We start from the raw sequence: 20,564 nt of genomic DNA, 5'->3' as shown, positions 1-20,564 counted from the left end.
CGCCGGCCGGGCCCGGGCCGCGGGGCTCCTGTCGGCCGGCGGTGCGGTAACCCGACTTGCGGTGCCTGGGGGATCCCGCTGGAGCTCGGGCACCTTCCCGCCGAGCGGGGGGACCGCGGCCTTTTCGGCAGCTGCATCCATGGAGATGGGGTTGGCTTGCGGTTTTCTTTATCCCCACCTCAAAACACGCAGCACGAAGTAGTGACGCTAGGAGCGTTGGCTTCAAAACGCCCCTTTTGTTGCGATATTTGTGTGAGCAGCGACACTTCTGATCGTCCCTGCTTCTCACTTAATTTTGCGCAGAGCAAGCTGAATAAACGAGTCCCGTCTGTTGAAAATGCGTTTAAACCTCTTGTCCAAGTGACTCTTTCTGGTAAATGCTTTTCCCTGTGTCATAAACTCTTTCTGCGACTACCGATCAATACAAACGCTTGCCACGTTGCCATTTGCTCATAGGTGCTGTCGCATACCCACCTCTGCGGAATTAAGATATTTCCTCTGCCTCGAGCTCTTCTTCGGCTCTGCTGGCGGGACTGCTCGGGGGCTGCGCTGCGCACGAGGGCAGGGAAACCAACTCTCTGAAAAGTAACCTGGCAAAAAATGATTTATTTTTTTCCCCCCTCTCCCCTCTCAGCTAGGTCTCTTTCCTGACCCAGTTGCCAATATGGTCTCAGAAACAGTTGTGATGACCCAGGGCCTGGTATGAGTGACCAGCTGGGAAACTGGGGGTGGTGAGAGCTGTTTGAGCTAGGAGTACTGTGAGCAAATGTGATGGGCACCTTGGGATCAAATTATTCTCACTCCCTGCATTTTGTTCATACGGACTAAATGGGTGTTTCAGGTTACAGATTGCCAGGCTGTTAATGTTTCCCTAAAGTCTAAATTTGTTTTAAAATATGAACTTGGGTGACATGTTTTAGGGTGTTCTAAGATAATTTAGTTGATGTAAAAAGGATTGTGCAGATACTCGGGAAAATCATTTCAGAGTTACTGATTTATCATTGTGGTTTCCTTTAAGGCTATGAAAGGGTTATTGTAGTACATTAGTAACAGCTTTGGTTTCCATTGCAGTGTCATGGGGAGTATATTTAAGTGGTGATAGAAAGTAGGCTTAAAGGAGTTAATTCACTGTGTACGGCACTGACCAAATTAATACTGTGCATGGGTTTGGGATTCATCTGTTTTACATTGGAGAGTGTTACAATATTGCAACAAAAATTACTCAGGGGCTGGAGAAAGTGCAGAGAGACTATGAGAGAGCTCTCAAAGAGCTCAAGCTATGTATTTTGTATAAGAAAGATGACCAAGAGGTGCCTGGATTATAGCATGTAAGAGGGGAAAAAAAGCAAAAAACCCCACAAAACCACATAGATGCTAAAAGGATGTGAATCTAGTAGACGAAGGCTTACAAAAAATCAATATGTGGAAGTGGCTTCCATTTCAAGTGGCGAATAAGTGAGGAATGGAACAAACTGCCCGTGGGAAGTGTCAGGCTTTCGTATTGCTGTGTTTTCAAACCAGAGCCAGGTGCCTTCCTGGAAGAGATGCTTCAGCCAAATATGGTTTGCACTGGTCAGAGTAAGTGGTCTAACAGCCTGTTGCGGTCCTAATCATCTTGAATCTGTTCTAAAATACTGTATTATTTTAGGCCCATGAGACATAGGAAGTTGCTGGGTTTCACAGGAATTCCTCAGCAGAGCTGGGAATTGATCACAGATCTGTAGATTCCCAGGTCAGTATCTTGGTTCCTTTTTATACATTTAAGTAGCACCTTTTTTTTTAATTTTGAGTATATCTCAAGGTTATGAGAACATGTGATCACAGAAGAAAGGCGTGCAGGTAGCAAAGGACAGTTCACAGCCTGCAGTTATTGTAGTAAACCCTAGTGCAAGGGCAAATGTGTTCCTGATGTTATAACCATGGCAGAATGGCTAAAAGGAAATAATAATTTGGTAAGGGGGTCAAATGTCAGATTACTTGTGATTTGTCAGTTGGAACAGTTAAAACCTAAAGTTAACAGCTTATTAATATGTCGGGGTTGATTCCAAAAGGCCATGCTGCTAAGCAGCAAGCCAGTGGATCAGCCGGTAAATAATTCTGTGCTTTGTACACAGTTATGTGATGAGAAATACATTTCTGATGCTTGAAGAGCTCCTGGCTATGAAGAAGAGTGGGGAGGAGCAAGGATGATGGTCTGCACTGGCAAACCACTAGAGCTTAGTCAGCTCTATGGAGAGACTTTTGGGCTTACTTTTAGGTGATTTATTACAGTAATAGGAATATGGTTGCAGCCATGACGGTGTAAGGATGTAAGTGAAGAAAGATTTGCAAGGGCAGGATATCAGTTGGTTTAATAGAAGATGTACTTGCAAAATGGAACGAGCTTTTGGGTACACCAGCTCTTCTTCAGGCTTGACTTTCCTGTCTCTACAGGTTTCAACACCAATGTCCTGGACGTTTGAAGCTGCTGCACCTCAAATCTTAGTGTGATGGAGAAAGTGTAGTTGATACTAACATTGTAGATAGCTTTAGGAAGCTCTTTATCTTAATGCATGGTGGGCAGAAAGGATTCTAGAGACTACTCACTTTTTCAATTTTGTAGTAAGTACTTAGGGTGTATCTGCTTTGCTTATATGATATACTGAATGTGTGTCTGTATGTATATATATATATGGCTGTATTCAGAGATTAATCCTGAGATATTCAGCCTTGCCTGACAAAGTTGTGGTTAATTCTGAGTGCATTTGGCAGCAGTTCCTTAACAGGAGCGATTCAGTGCTGCAGTCTGTGCTGTAGCTGCTGCTGCTTCCAAAGATTCCTGGTTATTTTTTTTAATTACACTAGCTTTTCCTTCAGTACATATGTTTTGTTTTTTTTCTTCATCATTCTGAATAAAGTATAGTCACCCTCTTTACCAGACAGCTTCTTGCACTGCACTTGTCTTTCCCTGCAGACTCCTATACTGAAGGCAAACAGGCATTTTTCAAGTAATGACAGTATAGTTTTTAACCTGTGACAACCATCTTACAGACTTTTTTTTCATGTTGCCTCAGTGGAAGCTTTTATGTGGCACTCCTGCAGTTCTCTGTGTATATGTATCTCCCCCCCGCTTTGGTTTAGTCTGTATTTATGTAAAAGCAGTGGCTAAAAAGAAAGAAAAATATAGCATATGGACAGCATTAAAATATACTAACCTTTGTTTGTTACTAACTGCTGAGATTTTGTGCAAGAAACTGGCACAGATGGTGGTTTGCCAACTTCTGCTCTTTTTTCCTGGAAGTTGGGCCTGAGAAGTCCTTGCTAACCACTGGAAGCCTCTCTGTAAGCCTTTTGGACACTTAAGCATATGAGGGGGGGAAACCCCTTATGATTATCCTGTTTGTACTGGGTATAGAGATACTGCTATATGAAGTTCATGTATCAGAACTTAAGTCCTTTAATCAAAAAAATGGCATTTTACTGTTTTGATTTCCTGAAAAATTGATGTGGGTAAGGTAAAAGTTGTAAATATTTTCAGTGTGGTTGGCACTGAAATTGGGAGATCATCTTAGGAGCTGGCAAGATCCTTTGAAAGATACTTGGTTTCTTATTGTTAAGCATGAAGTAGCTACCCTAATTTAGGTGGTTCTTGGCTAGTAAAGGGTAGGTACCCTTTCTCTTCTCTTATCTGTACCTTTTTGCTTAAGTATTTTGAGAGATGAATCCATTGAAGTGCTATGTTTAGTGTGGCATTATTAAAGAAAACTTGCAATGTGTAAGCTTAATTTCAGCAGCCTGATAGCTTACGTCTGTAAGTACTTATTAGGGTGTACCCTGTTTTGATATTTTTTTCCCAGCAGGTAATTTCTAAACTGACCCTAAAATATACCTCTGTGCTGGAAATAACACTTCATATTACTTATTTTTCCAGTGTAGATAGACCTTGATGCAATTTGCTTGAGTGTTTTCTTTTAATGTGCTCATATCTGGGCATTTGAAGCTGATTAAATGCAGCACACATCAATATAATTCATCAATTTTTAAGCAAGCAAGCATTTGATCCAAAAGACATTGCTCTAAGAGTCAGCGAACTCTGGTTTTGGCAGAACTGCATGAATCCTGCAGTTAGGAATGCTATGCTGAACATACTGAACTTTGAGTCCTCAGAAGAGCATGCCAGGAATGGGTTTGGCCAATGGTATGATGTCAGATTGTGAGCCCCTGATGTCACAGCAGGAGGAGACATTTAGGAGTGGGGTGTTTGAGCTTGATTGACAACCCAGTGCGAACTTGAGAAGAGATGTTCTAGTATGCCAGGGTAGGGAGAGACATTCTCACGAGTGTAGTAGTATTTGGTAGTCACCTGGGGTCTCATTTGCTCAGCAGGTTGTCTGTGTTTGTATAAATACACGGCAAGCTGGACTGCTAAGTCTGATTCTGCTTCTTCTGTGACAGGTGACTTTTGATACAACCAGACATTTTAGTGAAGGAGCTACAAGGAAGAGAAGCCTGGAAAGACTAAAGCTGCAAGAACAGGAGCACATTCGAAAAAGGGGGGAAAAAAAGAGAGGGGGTTGAAAGGTGAGAGTGTATTTTTAGAGAATGTCCCATTTTCTTGAGATTTGTTACACTACCTCATACCAAATACAATCCAGAAAGAGTGGCTACTGTAAAAATCCAGGCTTTGAGGAAACAGGAGTCGGAGAACTTGAAGCAGTACTATGTAGTTTTCAGTTTATGTGTAACTGTTAGAAAGAAAAGCATCATGATAATTCTGTGTGTAAGGCATCAGATGGAGGGGTCTGGGTTATAAGAAAGGTTGGACTAAAGACATCCTGAGGTCCCTTTCAGATTGGACTATACTAGGATTCTGCAGGCCTGGAGTGAAATTGGAGAGCTGTTGCTCTCAAATTGCTCTGAAGCTCGATTGCTTAAGATTCTGCATGTGGGCTTTTTGTATTGCTCTGTGCTGCAACATCACAAATTAATGTCTTTATGCCCTGAAGTAAAATGAATATAATGTACATTTATAGGTGACTTCCAGTTGACTGGAAGGTCCAAAAACTAGAGATGAACACCTTTTAATCTTTCCCTCTACCCCTTTTTACGTGTCATTTTTTTCATTGTTATCTTTACGGCAGCATTCTTACATTTTGTATATGAGTAATAGTAGTATAATGAAGTTTTAATTCTGTAGATCATATGTTTGGATAGCATCCTAAACTGTCACTAGTAATTAAGCATGGTACACACCTTCATATCTTAAAAAAACCCAACACTTAGAATGCAGAGCATAGCAACTCTAATGCTAGGTCTCTGAAAACATTGCTATGCTTCCATTGTCAATACCTTCTTATTCAAAAAATTAAAAAAAAAAAGTTTAAACACTTACTTGGTGAACACTTTGTTCCTTGAATTTTTTGGAGTTTTCTGTGATGTGTCATGTTGGTTGTTCAGTAGATCTGCTTTCTACAGGACAAGGTTTCCAAAAAGTAGTGACAGCTTGTGGTGGTTTAACCCCAGCCGGCAACTAAGCCCCACACAGCCGCTCGCTCACTCCCCTCCAGTGGGATGGGGGAGAGAATTGGAAGAATAAAAGTGAGAAAACTCATGGGTTGAGGTAAAGACAGTTTAACAGGTAACACAAAAGTCACACATGCAAGCAAAGCAAAGCAAAGCAAACCAAGGAATTCATCCCCCGCTTCCCATGGGCAGGCAGGTGTTCAGCCATCTCCAGGAAAGCAGGGCTCCATCACGCCTAACAGTTATTTGGGAAGACAAAACGCCATCACTCCGAATGTCCCCCCTTCCTTCTTCTTCCCCCAGCTTTCTATGCTGAGCATGATGTCGTATGGTCTGGAATATCCCTTTGGTCAGTCGGGGTCAGCTGTCCCGGCTGTGTCCCCTCCCAACTCCTTGTGCCCCCCCAGCCTCCTCGCTGGTGGGGTGGGGTGAGGAGTAGAAAGGGCCTTGGCTCTGTGTAAGCACCGTTCAGCAATAACGAAAACATCCCTGAATTAGTCTTGTAATATCTCTTAAATGGACCAGATACTAATCTGTAGGGGAGGTTTATTAATTTAAGAATTAGGTCCAAATGATTAGTCTCTAGTTGTGTCCGTGGAGACAAATGACGATGTGACTCTGTCGTCTTGGCTGTGCTTATAAAGCAACCCTAGAATATAAACCATTAGAAAAGACAAAGAACTTTCTAAATATGTGCATCAGTTGGATGCATGTCATCTATGCGCCATGTTTTTTCAAACATGTTATCCTAACAAACAAGATTCCTTGTTAGCCACATGTGGATTGTTGGCAACTGGTTGCTTATTATTAGGAGTTCAAAGACTTGCATCCAATTCCCCAGGACTCGGAATGTAAAACGAGTGTCATCTAAATTGTCCCATATTGATAATTACCTAGAAAAAGACGTGGTGATGAAAAGAAGTTCAAGAGAGAAAAAAGAAAGCTAAGCTCGAGAGGAGAGAAGAGAGGCAGATAGATGGAGATGAGAAACATCCCCCAAAGCAGCAGAAGGTACCAGCTGAAGAACAGCAGTGGCCAGAGAATATGCCTGAATGGGAAGAAAGGAAATCCCTGCTAGCTCAGAGAAGAGTGGAGTCTGTCAGACTGCTTACAGTGCTGTTAAACCGTGTGAAAGTAAGACTATTTTAAAACATATTTTAAATTTTGAAGGACATTTATTAGAGCTTGAATAATTCGCTAGACATTTGATGTCTTGATGCTAATTCAGAAGAATGCCTTGGGGACTGACCGAACGCTGAGAAGGCCTGAGGTCAAGACTTAGAGTCTTGTGACAGTCTGCTCTCAGTCTTGCCCTGAGAGCAAAGGTAGTGCATTTCCACCCAGAAACTTTGCCTTTGATGCTTGTTTGAGGCCTTCTCGTTACTGAATAAAAATAGGGCTGGGAGGGCTGTATCAGCTCTACTAGACTTGATCCAGCATTGCAAACAAGGAGTTTCGGGGCGGGGATGCAAATGATGCTATCTCTGCTTGTTTTGGTCTCATGTCTGCAAGTGAGAGAATTAAATTGGCACGGATTATGCCAGTTGCATTTCTAATAGCCTCTCTTTTGTGGCCGAAACTAAGCTATCAGTTTTATTCCAGTTTGATTCAGCTAATGTCTTGAGAAAGTCAGCAGAGGAGTGATAAAAATCTGAGTGTTTTCATACAGATTAATGTTTGGAGGTTTATTTTGGTGCTTTGGGCTAAAAAAAAGAAAATTTTAAATAAAAACAGGGGTTTTCATTTCTCAGGGCTGCTAACATGGCTTTGTCTTCACTATTTGCTAAGCAGAAATTTGCCTGCAGCTTTTAACAAGTGTATGTTTTCCCCAATCCTTAATGCTAAAGATTTCTAAAGGACTATAATTTACTAAGAGTTCAAGTCAGAGGCTAGCCTTGCTATTCTGCATGACTTTTAGGGCCCCATAACATCTGACATTGGCCGCCTTAAGTTATGAAGGTGATATGTTAAATAAACTCCCATTTCCTGGGTTTCACCACTTGGAAAGCTTTAGATTGGTTGTATTTGGACCCATTTAAAACAATGTATAATACAGCAATTTATTCCAAATAAAATATTTGATCTGCAAAAGCGTAGTAATTTTACTGTTGCCTGCAATACTAGTTGTTGTGATGCTGTGATCAAACAAAGAATAAATATTTTCTTATGCAGTTGCAGTGAGATAGATGAATTGGTTGAAAGGACCACTTTCTTATTTAATTGAGAATGCAGCTTTTGGAGATGATGAAATATCTGTAGTTCTAACTGAGGAATAGTGAGATTGTACAATCGAGCTCTGAACTAAGCCAAACTTATCCCTCACCTATGTGATTCTTCTGACTGTGGGACTGTTTGCTTATGAGTTTGCAGTTAGCACTCATTATAGCGCTCAATAAATGTACATAATCACTTTCCTGACTTTTTATTTGAAGGATTTTGTGCAGTTGGCAAGTCAAAAAGTGGATCCTTCATTGGTCGTAAGGAAGGACGATTCCTTTTCTGAAACAGCATTAAAAGGCATACATCAGGAACTGGTTAACTCCCATTATCATACGCACAAAGAGTTGAAACATAAGGAAGAATTTAAGTGCCCATTAACCCCAAAAGGTAGCAGCTTATGTAGCGAGGAAGGAGATGTGAGTAACTTCCATGCATCTACTTGTCATATAGTCAGGACGATTTTAAATGATCCCTGTACAGCCCCGAGTTCTGATGGATTGCCTGGCAGAGATGTGTACAACTCCTTTGGCTGTGGATCTTTACTGATTACAGTTACGCAAGACTGCAGGGTCATCGAATCTCTCGATGGAAGGGACTGCCCAACACTGAACGTAGTTCACACACAGACAGTGTCTGATGAAGACAGTTGCAAAAAGCAAAAGGTTTATGAGACTGATGAATTCATCCATTATTTACTAAACTACTATCAGACACCAGGCTATGCACGTGTTTGCTTAGAGCCAAAAACCACTGCGAACAAGTCCTGGTGGAAGAGAGTGGTGTCTGATGATAATAGTGGTTTTGACATAAGCTTGAGTAACAAACATGGTCAGCACTTCAGGGATGTGAGTCCTGTACAAAACTTCAACAAGAGAATTTGTAGTAGTGATGATAATTATAGACTGGTGATCACTGTTGCGGAACTTGAATCAACAGACTCGGTGTTAGAAAACAAGGCCTATGGGGTTAGGCTTGCAAAAAAGTTGCAAGTGCAGAGGAATGACTCACACGCTGTTGATAACTTACCACGTGCTGGACTGAATCATTCTTTGGATTGCACTGCTGTTACTCATGATATGGAATTCAAACAAGAAGATGGTAGCGATGAAGGTACTGTACCACACAAAACACATAGATCTGCTTGCAGATTAAAGGATTTGTTGGAAGAGATCAGTGATTCTGAGTACTTTAGAGAGTCATGTAGCAGCTCAGTGAAGAGAACAGAAAGAAGGTGTGAAGAAATTTACAGCAATTGTAATACAGGGTGCTTGCCTGCAAGAGCCGGGGAAAGAAAATTACTGGTTTACCTTAAAAATGTAACTCTGGAAGGTCAAGAGAAGGAAAGCAGCAAATGTAGCTTCTGTTCTGATTCTGTCCATGAGGGCTTGGCAAGGCAGTGTGAACATAAGCTTAAAAAGTCGTGCAAGAGGTCTAGTAGTAAATTAAGACATGGAGGACAGAAAGGTGAGAGACAATCCAGGGAAGAGGAGAGAAATGCTCGCAAAATGAAGAAAAAGCGAAAAAAGCTTTCTTCTAATCTTTTATCTGATGAATGTGGCTTTTCAGAGATGGACAGTTGCACGCAGCTGGAGTCACTCAGAAAGATGCAAAGAAAATGTAAGAAAATGTTCCACAAAAAAGTGAAATTCAAGACACTTCACACCACCATGACAGCACCAGATGTTACCCCTCGTGATGGCTCACCATTTCAGGAGACCCTCCAGAGGACAGGTGAGAGAGAGTGACACCAGAACTAAGGTGACTGAATTTGACAGGTCTCTGGCAGGTGAGGTTAGCTGCCACAGTTCTTACAGTGATGAAGGGTAGAGTGTTTTTAAAGAGAGTTTTAAAAAGTATAGACATGGCATAAAAAAAGAGTGCAACTTCTCTGCAGTTAAAAGTTTGTTCAGTTTAGCTCAGAAACACTACGCACAGCTGCAGTTGGAGAGTAGTATTTGTTAGTTAGCAGATAGGTGGTTATTCTGTTAATAACATGCATGCTAACAACTGAACAGGCTTTAGACAAAATGTTTGGCAACTCAATATGTGGTGCATCTGGGTGGGAAGTACTGTCTGAAGTTAGTGAATTCATATATACGTAGTAATCTGATCTCCATACAGGACTGCTACGTTTCTGGCTGTTGTTACTCACAACCCTTTCACAATTTACTATGCTTCCAGTTCCTTGGTGGATACCTTACAGCTACCTCCCCATACCCTTTCTCTCCCTGCCCGCTGACAAACTAATTTCAACTTTTTAATATACTTATCTACAGGAGATGAGAGGAAATTAACGTTGAGAAGAGAGATGGATGCAGATGTCAGAGGATGCCCTCTATTTCCTCTTGAGATCATTCAGACAAACCCCTGCTCAGATACTTTCTGTGGAGCGGAGCCCAGAAGAGGATGCTGAACAGCTACTATATAATAGCTTTTAAGTTTTTATATAGAAGTGGGAGAAGAAAGCCCTTTGACCGTTAAAAGGTATACGAAATACTGGGGGATTTTTGCTTAGGTAATTCCTTCAGTTAGAATATCTAACTGGTGTAGTGAGCCACAAAACCAGAATCTGTGTTTGCCTTTTGGATAACAGAGGACCAAAACTTCCCCCAGGACCAGACAAACTTTCATGGACCAGTTGCTAAGAATTTGAAAGGGTACAGATTGAGATCTTGTAGTGTTACACTCTGATTAAATGTAGGGAACCATGTAAATATCAAAGTTAAAATATTTAGTAATAACGAGTCATTGGAAAAAAACATCGTTATGGAAATCCTAGAGCAAGCATATGAAGTGCCTCCTCGATCAGACTGTTAAAATGATGGGACTGGAAGGTGTGTGGGACATTTATACTCAATTGCGGGAAGTAATAGATTTCCAAATATGAAAAAAATCCCATCTTCTGTAAAACCCACACTGGAAAAGTGCTTGTTTTCTATTCACAATTCTAGAGGTGTTTCTGAAAACTTGCTGGTCTTTGGGAGGAAGGATTTCACTGAACTTGTGCTAGTAGTAGATGTAGTGCTTCCAGGAATCTGAATGATTGTCTAAGCAAAGCTCTGAATGTTAGGTAGTGAAAGGGCAATGCTTGTCAGCATGCTGACAGTCCCCATATATATGCAGGTTGAAAATTTGTTCACAAGGTTTTGAAGGCACATGTAGCGAGATAGCTATTTAGTATGAGTTTGCTTACAAATAATTTCCAGAGGAATTGTGAAATGTTGTCAGATTTGTGCTGCATGTAGGTAAAAATGTGGAAATGCAGTCTAGGAGCTTGAGTTATATCCATATTTATTCAGCTGGCTATATTTAGAAGACGGCCGCAATTGCTTTTGGACAAAGTCCCTTAGCAAGATATAGAGGACCAGTCCTACTAAGTTCAATACACTGATTATTTCAGCTTTCTTTTTAGTATGCTTTATTTATTACATGTCAGTATACTAAGTTAATGTGATAATGTTGCCTTCATTACATAGAATCTTACCCATGTTTGTAACTTCTGCTCTAATAAATAGTAATAAAAAAAATACATTGTAATTGTTCATCGTAGCTAGGTTTTCCTCCAGTGTTCAATACTGGCGACTCCTACAGGCATCTAAGCCAGGTTTTATCAGTCTTCTCTGTTCACATGTTCAGATGCCGAGTGCCTTTTCAGGGTCATGAATGACAAATAGTTGCTACTCAAAGTACTGTTAATCTATTACTTTTATCTAAAAAGATCTTATTTTCTTGACAGAAGTATTTTCTGACTATTTTGGAGAACATTTATGCCCCTCTTAAGTCTCCTTTTTAGTATTTTATACAGTTATAATGAAGATCAACTATTGTATTTGTTGACCATGTAAAATGTTTCAGTTGCACTGATATAACATACCAAGGGTGTTTTTTCTCTATGCAATATTTGCGGATTAAAGATGACAAAACTTCCCCTTCTGTCAATCTATAGACCGTTCTGTGTCCATAAGTACCCATTTCCCATGAGACAGGCCTTTCGATTACAGGTGAGGAAGTATTTCTTTTTGTTAGTCCGGGAGAGCAGGAACTAAAGATTTCCTTTGGTGTAAATTTCTAGTGTTTTATCAATATGTTGTCACAATACTCAATAACAAATAAATACACCAGTTCTGTAATTGCTCCTTGCGTTCACCTATATTGATTGAAACTGATAAAGGAAATCCTCTATCTCCAAGTCCTCATTCTGTGTAAAACATTGTTAGTAAATAAAATACATGTGCACTTTAAAATTTGAGACACCATTGTAATCTTCATACTGAAACAGAACTTTTGTGTTTCCTGTTTGTTTACTGGAGGCATTATTTAGAACCTGTTTTCAGATGTTTTAATATTAATGCCTTACTTTTTCTATCAACACACTTAATTTAAGCCCTATCCTTTCATATGCTGGGCTGCTCAGTATAGTTTTATGTATTATCCTGAAGGCTGATCGTTAAAGATACATAAAACAGTTTGCTTTAAAACTTTTAAAATACGTAGCTTTGTAGATTAAATTTCAATAGAGGAATAAATGTCACATCTCAAGTGTGAAAGCTACAGAATGTTTAGACAATTAGAACCTTTAAAAGGTGAAAAGATGCATTAAAAGCAGCATTTATAGAGTTCAGCAACGGAAATGTGTAACATTGCTGGCATAACTTCACACCTCTCAGTTTCAGCCTGGTGTGTGCTGTTGTACCCAGCTGGCGTTTCAAGAGGTTGTTTTATGGCAACACTCTTTACTCTGGCATGTATGAAGCAGGGCCCTGAGACTGCAGATCCTGCAATCAAATCTGACTTTCTGTACAGAACTAATGAAAATGCCTCCTAATAGAGCTAGTGAGAATGGAAGTCTTCTCAGGGGAGCTGTCTGAACTAAGCTGGAAACACATGGCCTGTTGGTTGTACCTCGTGCTGAACGCTGAAATCAAAATCCTATGGGCTGTTTTTAAAGCAGAAATACACAATGCCCATTATTACATCAGTCCATCTGCTTGAAATACAAGAATACAGCAATTACGATATAAAGCCCTTTCTTCTTAATCCAGAGATTCCAGGCAATGCATAGGAACTCCTCACCTTTTGTAAAACCCCTTACGTAACTTTCGACATAAGCATTCATTACTGAACGTTTTTTTGTTTAACTGAAACAGCATGAAGTAAGAGCTAATAAAGGTATTAAGAGCGGGTAGAGTCCAGATAAAAGAATATCTGAATTCTTCAAAGCAGTTGGCAGTATGCCAGAACTGGTTGGAAATGAGATACTACTCAATTGTTTTGATTTGTCCCAGAGCACTTGTGTGTGACAGACACACACAAGTAACGGGTGTTTGGACACTTCAGATGAGGTAGATTGCTGACAGTCTCTGCTCTTTGTTGGTCATCATGTCCTACTTGGTTAACGTACAGTCTGATAAGCTGCCTGGCACAATTCTTTTTGCTTCATCGTTCCAGCCAGTCACTGTTGAAGGAAGGGATCAAGTGGCAATGAACAGAGTAAAAAAGAAGCTAAAACCCATCCATTTTCTCCAGCAGCTTAGAAGGAAATAAAATTTGTGCGTGCTGCTTCATGAAACCACTGCTTTTGTAACTCAATTCTTCCCCTTTCACAATAAATTCTCTTTGCTTTCTCTGAAAAAGCAGTGGTCTTACCAAAGTGTAATACTTCCTTCCCAAGAAGCACGGATGCTTAATGTTAAGCTTTGTCTTGCGTTACTGCCAGTTTTCTGTGTACTTTTTATTTATTATTATTGTTCTTTGTGATGCATCATGTTGTAATGTATGGATTAATACTTAAAATAGTGTTCAGTTCCTCAGGATATGTTATGGACTAACTTAAGAGTCAGATGGTTGGGTCCACTGAAGCGTAGGTTACAGCCTAGCCTAGTTCCACTATATGACAGCCTTCCAAAGCTCCAGCTTTTGCACAGTGTTAACAATTACTTGGACCGTTTTATGCCTAACTCTGTTTTTGCAACAGCAAAGCATACTATACAACATAAATGTGTTCTATATTTAATATTCTGTTAAAGTTACACTGCAGAACCGCATTTACAGGCATTCACTTAGAACATGTTATACTCAATCTATGCACTGGATAACGTTCAGACATTAGAGAAAGACGATATAAAACCAGAAACATTGGGGGATTAAGTATCACATTTAGTTGCAGTAAATAAAAACAAACACCACCATTATGCAAGAGTATTTTATTTTCTGCCTTAAACAAATAAAAGCACATTTCTGATTTGAGGTAAACCATTAGTAGTAGTTTACAGAGTATAAATGTCTCTAAAAATAAAATAGCAACACAAAGGTCATGACAAGATTTACATTTGTCTCTAGACCTTCATTAGGTAGTTCATACAGTACCACTTTACGCAAGCTATCTGGCTCAAGCAACCACACGGTTCATTTGAAGGCCTGGTGTAACCAAAAGAAAATGCCATGACAGTGTTAGGACTGAGGGAAAGTCATTCGTTCTCACCACAGATGGTCTCAGGCACTTTAACATGTTGTGTCAACTTGTTTATGAAAGCTGCTGTTGCACAATGCACTCTACTTCCAAACAATTTTGCCTAGTTTACACCTTCCCACTCAGGACTCTGTTCATCGTTTTTGTCCTGTTGCCAAATGGAAGCAACTCGTCTGGACAGCTGAACCAGAGAAACTAAATAGGGGGGGAACTATACCAGACAGGCACCCAAGCTGAATCACTTGGACAAGAAACACATTTACGAGTGATCAGCAAATCATTAGTTATCTCCTTCGAATTTCGGAGAAGGTTTTGCAGCAGTATTTTGGATGATGGAGCACATTTACATTTGTCCTTGGTCAGATCCATTTACCCAGGCCCCTCTGGCAGGAGGCTAGGTTACATAGTCAGAACAAACCTAGTAATTACAGAGAGATGTAAGCTAAGGGAGCAAATAAGTAAAAAGCAATTCAAAGGTCAGGCCCCCCCGGAATAGCATTGCTGGTTATGCATGAGATGATTGTGCCGTTTCTTTTAATGGCAACGTTCCAAAGCAACAAAGGCCTCAATACAGAAATGGCTTACACCATGTTATTTTATTTTGTACAGGGAACTTGTGTAAGTTACATTGACTGGTAACATTTGTCTGCTAGTTAAAGCTGCATGTACAAGAGCACTTGTTAATCATGCCATACCAGCAAGCCTTTTTTAGGCCTAGGAATCAATAGCAGCTGGTCTTCCCTGTTTAATATCATTTCATTAAAGTTCACAGAAGAGTTAGTAAGAGGGAAAGTGAATGAATAGTAGTCCAGTCAAGTCACACTTCATGGTGTACCTGTTTTTTAGGAATGCCTAGTTATACTCAGTATCTAAACCTTTGTAATACTTCAGATGTGCTTTAAAAGTAAACAAAGAATATTAATCCATGCATAATTATGCATGACTGAATACATCAAGTATTCATCAGTCCTTATTAACTTCCTAAGTATCTAAAAGTGATTTAACCTCTCAAAAAGTCTTACCTTTTTTTAAAGCAGTTAGTGTTTCATCTGTAAGTTGCTATGTAACTCCTTAAAAGCCAAATTATCTTACATAATATTGAATTACATTGCACCACAAATGAGTACGATGCTTCATGGACAAATTAAATATAGTCCCTTTTCTAAAAGAATTACAACCCAAGGCCCAGATCCTGCAGAAGCTAACACAAAACAGGATTTAGTGGAATTTGTGTTGCATATGTGAAGTTAACTCTTGTGCTTGTGTCCACAGTGCTAGGTTGTTAATGAAAAAACGTGATTTCAACCTACTCTGCACTAAATGGTGATAGAAGAAAAACAGTAATAGTCCTTTATTGCCAAAATTGCAGTTTACTTTTGCACAGACATTTTTCGTGCATACTTCAGATTAAGCAGGTTTAAAGGAAGACAAATCTTAGACCTTTAGTAGTTTACCACTGAATTTGAAAAAGAAACCTTTGAAAAAGAAACCTTTGAAAAGAAACAATTCACTGTAACTCTGGACCTTTTGTAAGCATTGCTGCTGTTGCAACTTGTAAAACAGAAGTGGAATGTTACAAATGATCCTCTACGATTCAAAAATAGATTGGTCCTCACTGCACTCTCTAGTCTTTGTTTGCATCCTGGGCATCTTTTTCTTCTTCATCAGAGTATACAGTGGGTTCCTCCCCTTCTTTCAGCAGCTTACCAACATGGTGATATTTAACTGGGGAAAAAGAAAGAATCCAAGTCATAATTCTGCCCTGAAGATGTACCTTTTTTAACTCCTATGTCTGTTTCCTGAATTAACAAAATGCCTATATTAGAATGAAACAGCTCTCAGCGACTTGTTGCAAACACTGGGGGGAAGGTGAAAAGCCAAAATCAACTACCTGAACTACTATTAATGTTGTAGTAAGTGTAAGAAACATGCGAAGTGCATGTAACCTCCTAAGCCAAAAGGGGAATGAATGTAAAGACACATGTAAACTGAGGGACTCATCCAGCAAAAGAAACAGAATCCTGGATTAGATTATTTCTCTTGCCAATGTCAAAGCTCGTTTTCAACCAATGGCATTGTTAGAATATTTACGTTGTATATTATACATGCACGCACATGCACACATGTGCACAATTTTCAAGGGTTTTTATTTTTTGTAATATATGTTGAAAATATCCAATAGGACAGAAGAAAGATCCTTTCTTCCAAAGATAAAGACAGATCTGTTATCCGATTATGCAGCTAAGCCTCTGCCTTATTTTATATCTTTCTGGACATGTAAAAACACCAAGATCATATACATGTAAGAACTGAGAGCTATGTTGCCCATCTGTCAACTTCAACAAAGCAAAAGATGCCTCTGACTACAGGTATTTCGGACTAGCATTGTTGTTATAATTAAGAATTTAAAGCAACTAATCGCCAAATTTACTAGAAACATAGTAATAAAAAGAGTGCAGTTCACTGTCAGTCCTGATGTCCACCTCTTGAAAAGGTAGATTTAAACACTCGTTTAGGTCAGGTATTTAGTAGCATAGCTCTGGTTTCTGTGACATACTTGTTAGCATCATAACACAGCCATTCAGTGTGGCATGATTAACAGTCTTAAGACAGGAAGAGCGCCAAAATAGTAGGGCCACATCAGGTCAGAACCGAGATGTTCTAACGACATTATGTGGAGGAAAGCTCCATTCTAGCTAGTGATAGTAAATCTTTAATACTGAACACTAGACTTAAAACCAAAACCCATTTGATTTCCACTATATAACTTTTTTGTATACGCAATTTCCATCATATATATACCTGTAAAATTCACCAAGGCAAACAGCTGATACATGTACTTTTTGTCTTAATGGAGTAGAAATAATCCCTTTGGTGTTCACTTGCCTAAAAGGCATCATGAGATATGGAGGAATTATTTTTCATCAACAAGATATACAACAGGAGAAAAAACCAAATCATACCAGTGGGCATGCCCTGGTACAAGGTCAACATAGGAATTTCCATAAAACTGTGGTATGAAGTTCTCCTTTTTGAGCAGCAACTTGAGGCACACAACACAAAACAGTTGGAATTGCCTTTTTTAAACTTTTAATACTAAGCATAGAAAAACAAGGCAACTATGAAAAATACCTCCTTCTGTTAATTTTAGAACAAACATCTCAACTGCGCAAGTTGCCTTTTTTCTTCTGCCATCCTGGCCATCACTGGCACGTTAACGACCAGGCTGTTTCCAAGCACAGAGGTGGCATTTGCCCATTCCTGATCACCTTCTAGGGGAGAAAGTCAGCTGGGTATAGTTGTCCATGAATCTGATAAAGCCACCAGCAAGGCCATGCAGAGTAACTTATTTAGAGTTAAAAAAAGTTTTATCAAGAGCTCCAAGGGGAAAAGGCCTAGTTTAAACAGACTTCAAAACTCAAAAAACCCAAGAAGTAGTAATTCAAATGTAACTCTTGTTTCTGAGAAGCTGAACAGGACATAAGCTTCATTTTTCAGAGCATTAAAATCTTACCATCTCTACAGATAGGTTCTTAACTGTGTCAGAAACATGCTCTTAATTTCCAATTCCTGTCAACTTTTTGGGTGGTCTTATAGATCTTATCCTATGCCAGAGTGCTTTCATCTCTCCTACTGTTCTCTAAGGAGCAGAGAGGGAGAATGCAGAAGGAAAATCTGACATTTCCCTTGATTCTTTTGAGTAACAGTAATTCTAGTAATACTTAGTAAACTGAGGTATTTAGTCAAAGTAAGTTTCCAGACTGATGCTTCCAGCTGGTAACAGCCTTTTAACCATTGCTTCCCTTATTACACACTAGTTAGCTACTTCTTTGTAAATAGGTTTAAAATTGCTTACAAGTGAATTGTGACTCCCAGTCCCTCAAGGCCTCTTGCTGTGTAGCATTGAGATCAGACAGGTCATCATAGTCATCCCTCAGAGCCTCCTTATCCAGGCAGAAAGTGGCAAGACCTCGGGATGCATCTCTTCCAGCAAAAATCCCATACGGGCCCTCTTTAAAATAAAAACATAAGCAGCATTATTACAGAGGTAATGGATGCTGTATGATCTTCATGGATCAGAGTCCCCAGACTGAAACGGATCATGGTTCCTACCCTGACCTGTGAGTCAGAGGTGCCTCAAACTTCTGAAACATTTTAAAGTTTTATTCTTGGTAATAAAGGAAAACAGAGGAAGAGGACAAGAAACAAAACCATGGGAAGAGATACTGAGTTTGCTGAAACATCAGGACAATGAACGGTGCATGGAACATACGAACAGGGTAAGAATAAGCATACAAATTGGGAAAGCACATCCTTAGAAAGAGGAACAGGGGAAGCCTTTGTAATTTGTAAGTCTGAGGTGAAAGGGAAGTTTTCTAAGAGATGCTCCTGACTTAAAGAGTGAAAGGATGACTTGACAGAAAATGTGGTGGAGATACTAGAAATTACCAACTTGGAAGAAATATCTGTTAAAACTTTGAAGACGCAAGATGAACTCAAATGATCAAAACATGCAACTCACAGTAGATCAGAGATATCTTATCAAGACAAACCCTTGCTAAACTTCATTAACGATTAACCTGCTTGCATGACAAGGCGAAAACGCAGTATCACATGTTGCAACTAGACATTGAAAATTCTTCTTAAAGGAGCTTAAAGAAGTTAGATGTGAACTCTGGTTACTGTAGAGAGCATGCCATCTTCCACACCTCCCAGAGTGAGCTTTTTCCTAAATTCATCAGAAGAATCTTACCTTTCCGTTAAAATGAAAACCAAACTAGCCAGACACTGTGATGAACCATTCAGCAATTACCAAATTGGATACAACAGGCAGCTTTTACTGTTGTCAAGGAAGGTAGTATCCAAAGCATGGTCCTTAAATCAAGTTGGTTTTAGTTTGCACAAATACAAACCTGCACACCTAACTCAGCTGTATGTATCATCTTGACTGCTGCAGAATGCAAAGTTACAGTCCAGCACCATTCCATGACAGTCTCCAGTCTGTGTTTGGACCAAAAGTAATAATTTCATCATGCTTCCAAAGACGTGGTGTCTCTTGCACTATCCTTGTCTCTGAGTAGCACTGGCAGCTCACTACAGCAGCTACCAGCTGTCTGCACAACTCAAGAGTGGTTATGCCAGACAGATCCTGGTACAAATTAACAAGCCTCAGTGAGGCTGTTTAACAGGAGCGCCTCTGTTAAAAATAAAAACCCATGCCCTAGCGGAGGTGATTAAATTCTTACACCTGGGTGCACATACTCCCACCCACCTCATCCCTAGCTGCTCTGTAAGTCTCTGCATAGCTTATTCAATCTTTGCACGTTTGAACTGCCTGCACTCCTGACAGGAAGCTGGCTTAATCTAAATGGTTAGGTATTTAGCATATATATTATGCAATAGACGGATGTCCACTAGAAGTTGGGAATGGAATGTAAACACTTCACTTCTGCTGCCCGGCATCAGCCAAAGGCACCCGAAGCTGACGAAGCCGCCCAACCCAACAGCGGCACAACCCCTTACGGTGCGGGTAACCTGCCCTGGGAAAATAAAGGCAATAAGAAACAACGTAGGCTGGCAAAGCCGGGGTTTTTACAACACCGAGGCCCGACACCCGAGCCCAGGCGACAGCAGTAATCCTGCCCGCCGCCTCACCCGGGGAGGCAGGTGATGAGAGCGCTGCCGGTTGTGGGATCTTGTCACAGGCCGAGCTGCGCGCACCCTTCCCAGCTCTAAAGCAACCCGAACGCTTTCCAAATCTCCGGATCGTGAGCAGGGGCGAGAGGGCACGGGCAGCTCAGCCCAGCGTTTATCCCGCAGGCCAGGAGGCGGGCTAGGCATTAAGGCGGAGCACGCCGATCCCCGGGCCGCAGGGAACAAATTCCCCCGCCAGCACCGGCCCCCCGGCGGGGCCCAGCCGGGCCAAGCCGCCGAGGCCTCCCCCACCCTCCTCCTCCTCGCCGTGATCCCTCCGGCCAGCGGCCCCGGCCGGATCCCGGGCACAAAGAGCCGGGGGTTCCCGGGCTGGGCCTGCGCCGCCGGCCCCCGCCCCGCCCGGCCCGGCCCCTCACCGGGCCCGTAGAACTTCCTGGCGCGGCTCACGTCGAAGACTTTGCCGTTGATGGCCATGAGGATGCGGGGGTCGCGCACCCCGTCGTAGGGCCGCAGCTGCGCCAGCGTGAAGTCGCGGCGCTTCATCTTAGGCAGCGGCGGCGGGTCCGCCTCGCCCGCCGGCGCCGCGGGCCGCTCGCCCCGCAGGATCTGGTAGAGCAGGAAGAGGCAGAGGCCCAGCAGGCTCAGGTTGAGCGGGGAGCCCACGATCTCCAGCAGCAGGCCGCCCCCCTCGGCCGCCGCCGCCGCCTCCTCGCCGGCC

At 41.2% G+C, this 20,564-nt stretch overlaps 1 protein-coding gene and 1 long non-coding RNA gene across 2 annotated transcripts; one reads left to right on the top strand and one right to left on the bottom strand.

The window, feature by feature from the left end:
• The first annotated feature begins 8,855 nt into the window (after nucleotides 1-8,855).
• LOC104832659 lies at nucleotides 8,856-10,215 on the top strand. Its single transcript, XR_774438.1, has 2 exons — nucleotides 8,856-9,453; nucleotides 9,999-10,215. It is a non-coding gene; the product is annotated as an uncharacterized LOC104832659 (long non-coding RNA).
• Nucleotides 10,216-15,142: 4,927 nt separating this feature from the next.
• On the bottom strand, nucleotides 15,143-20,563 carry PGRMC1 (progesterone receptor membrane component 1; the record flags this gene model as incomplete). The annotated part of the gene is made up of 3 exons (XM_010569140.1): nucleotides 15,143-15,916; nucleotides 18,048-18,203; nucleotides 20,263-20,563. Coding segments are annotated over 3 exons (558 nt in total), but the record flags the coding sequence as incomplete, so codon positions are not given.
• Between the last annotated feature and the right edge of the window lies 1 nt (nucleotide 20,564).

This window comes from Haliaeetus leucocephalus, unplaced genomic scaffold, assembly GCF_000737465.1.
Source record: "Haliaeetus leucocephalus isolate CR32 unplaced genomic scaffold, Haliaeetus_leucocephalus-4.0 Scaffold262, whole genome shotgun sequence".
NCBI lineage: Eukaryota > Metazoa > Chordata > Aves > Accipitriformes > Accipitridae > Haliaeetus > Haliaeetus leucocephalus.
Note: the sequence above shows the minus strand (reverse complement) of the source record. Positions and strands in the feature narration are given on the sequence as shown.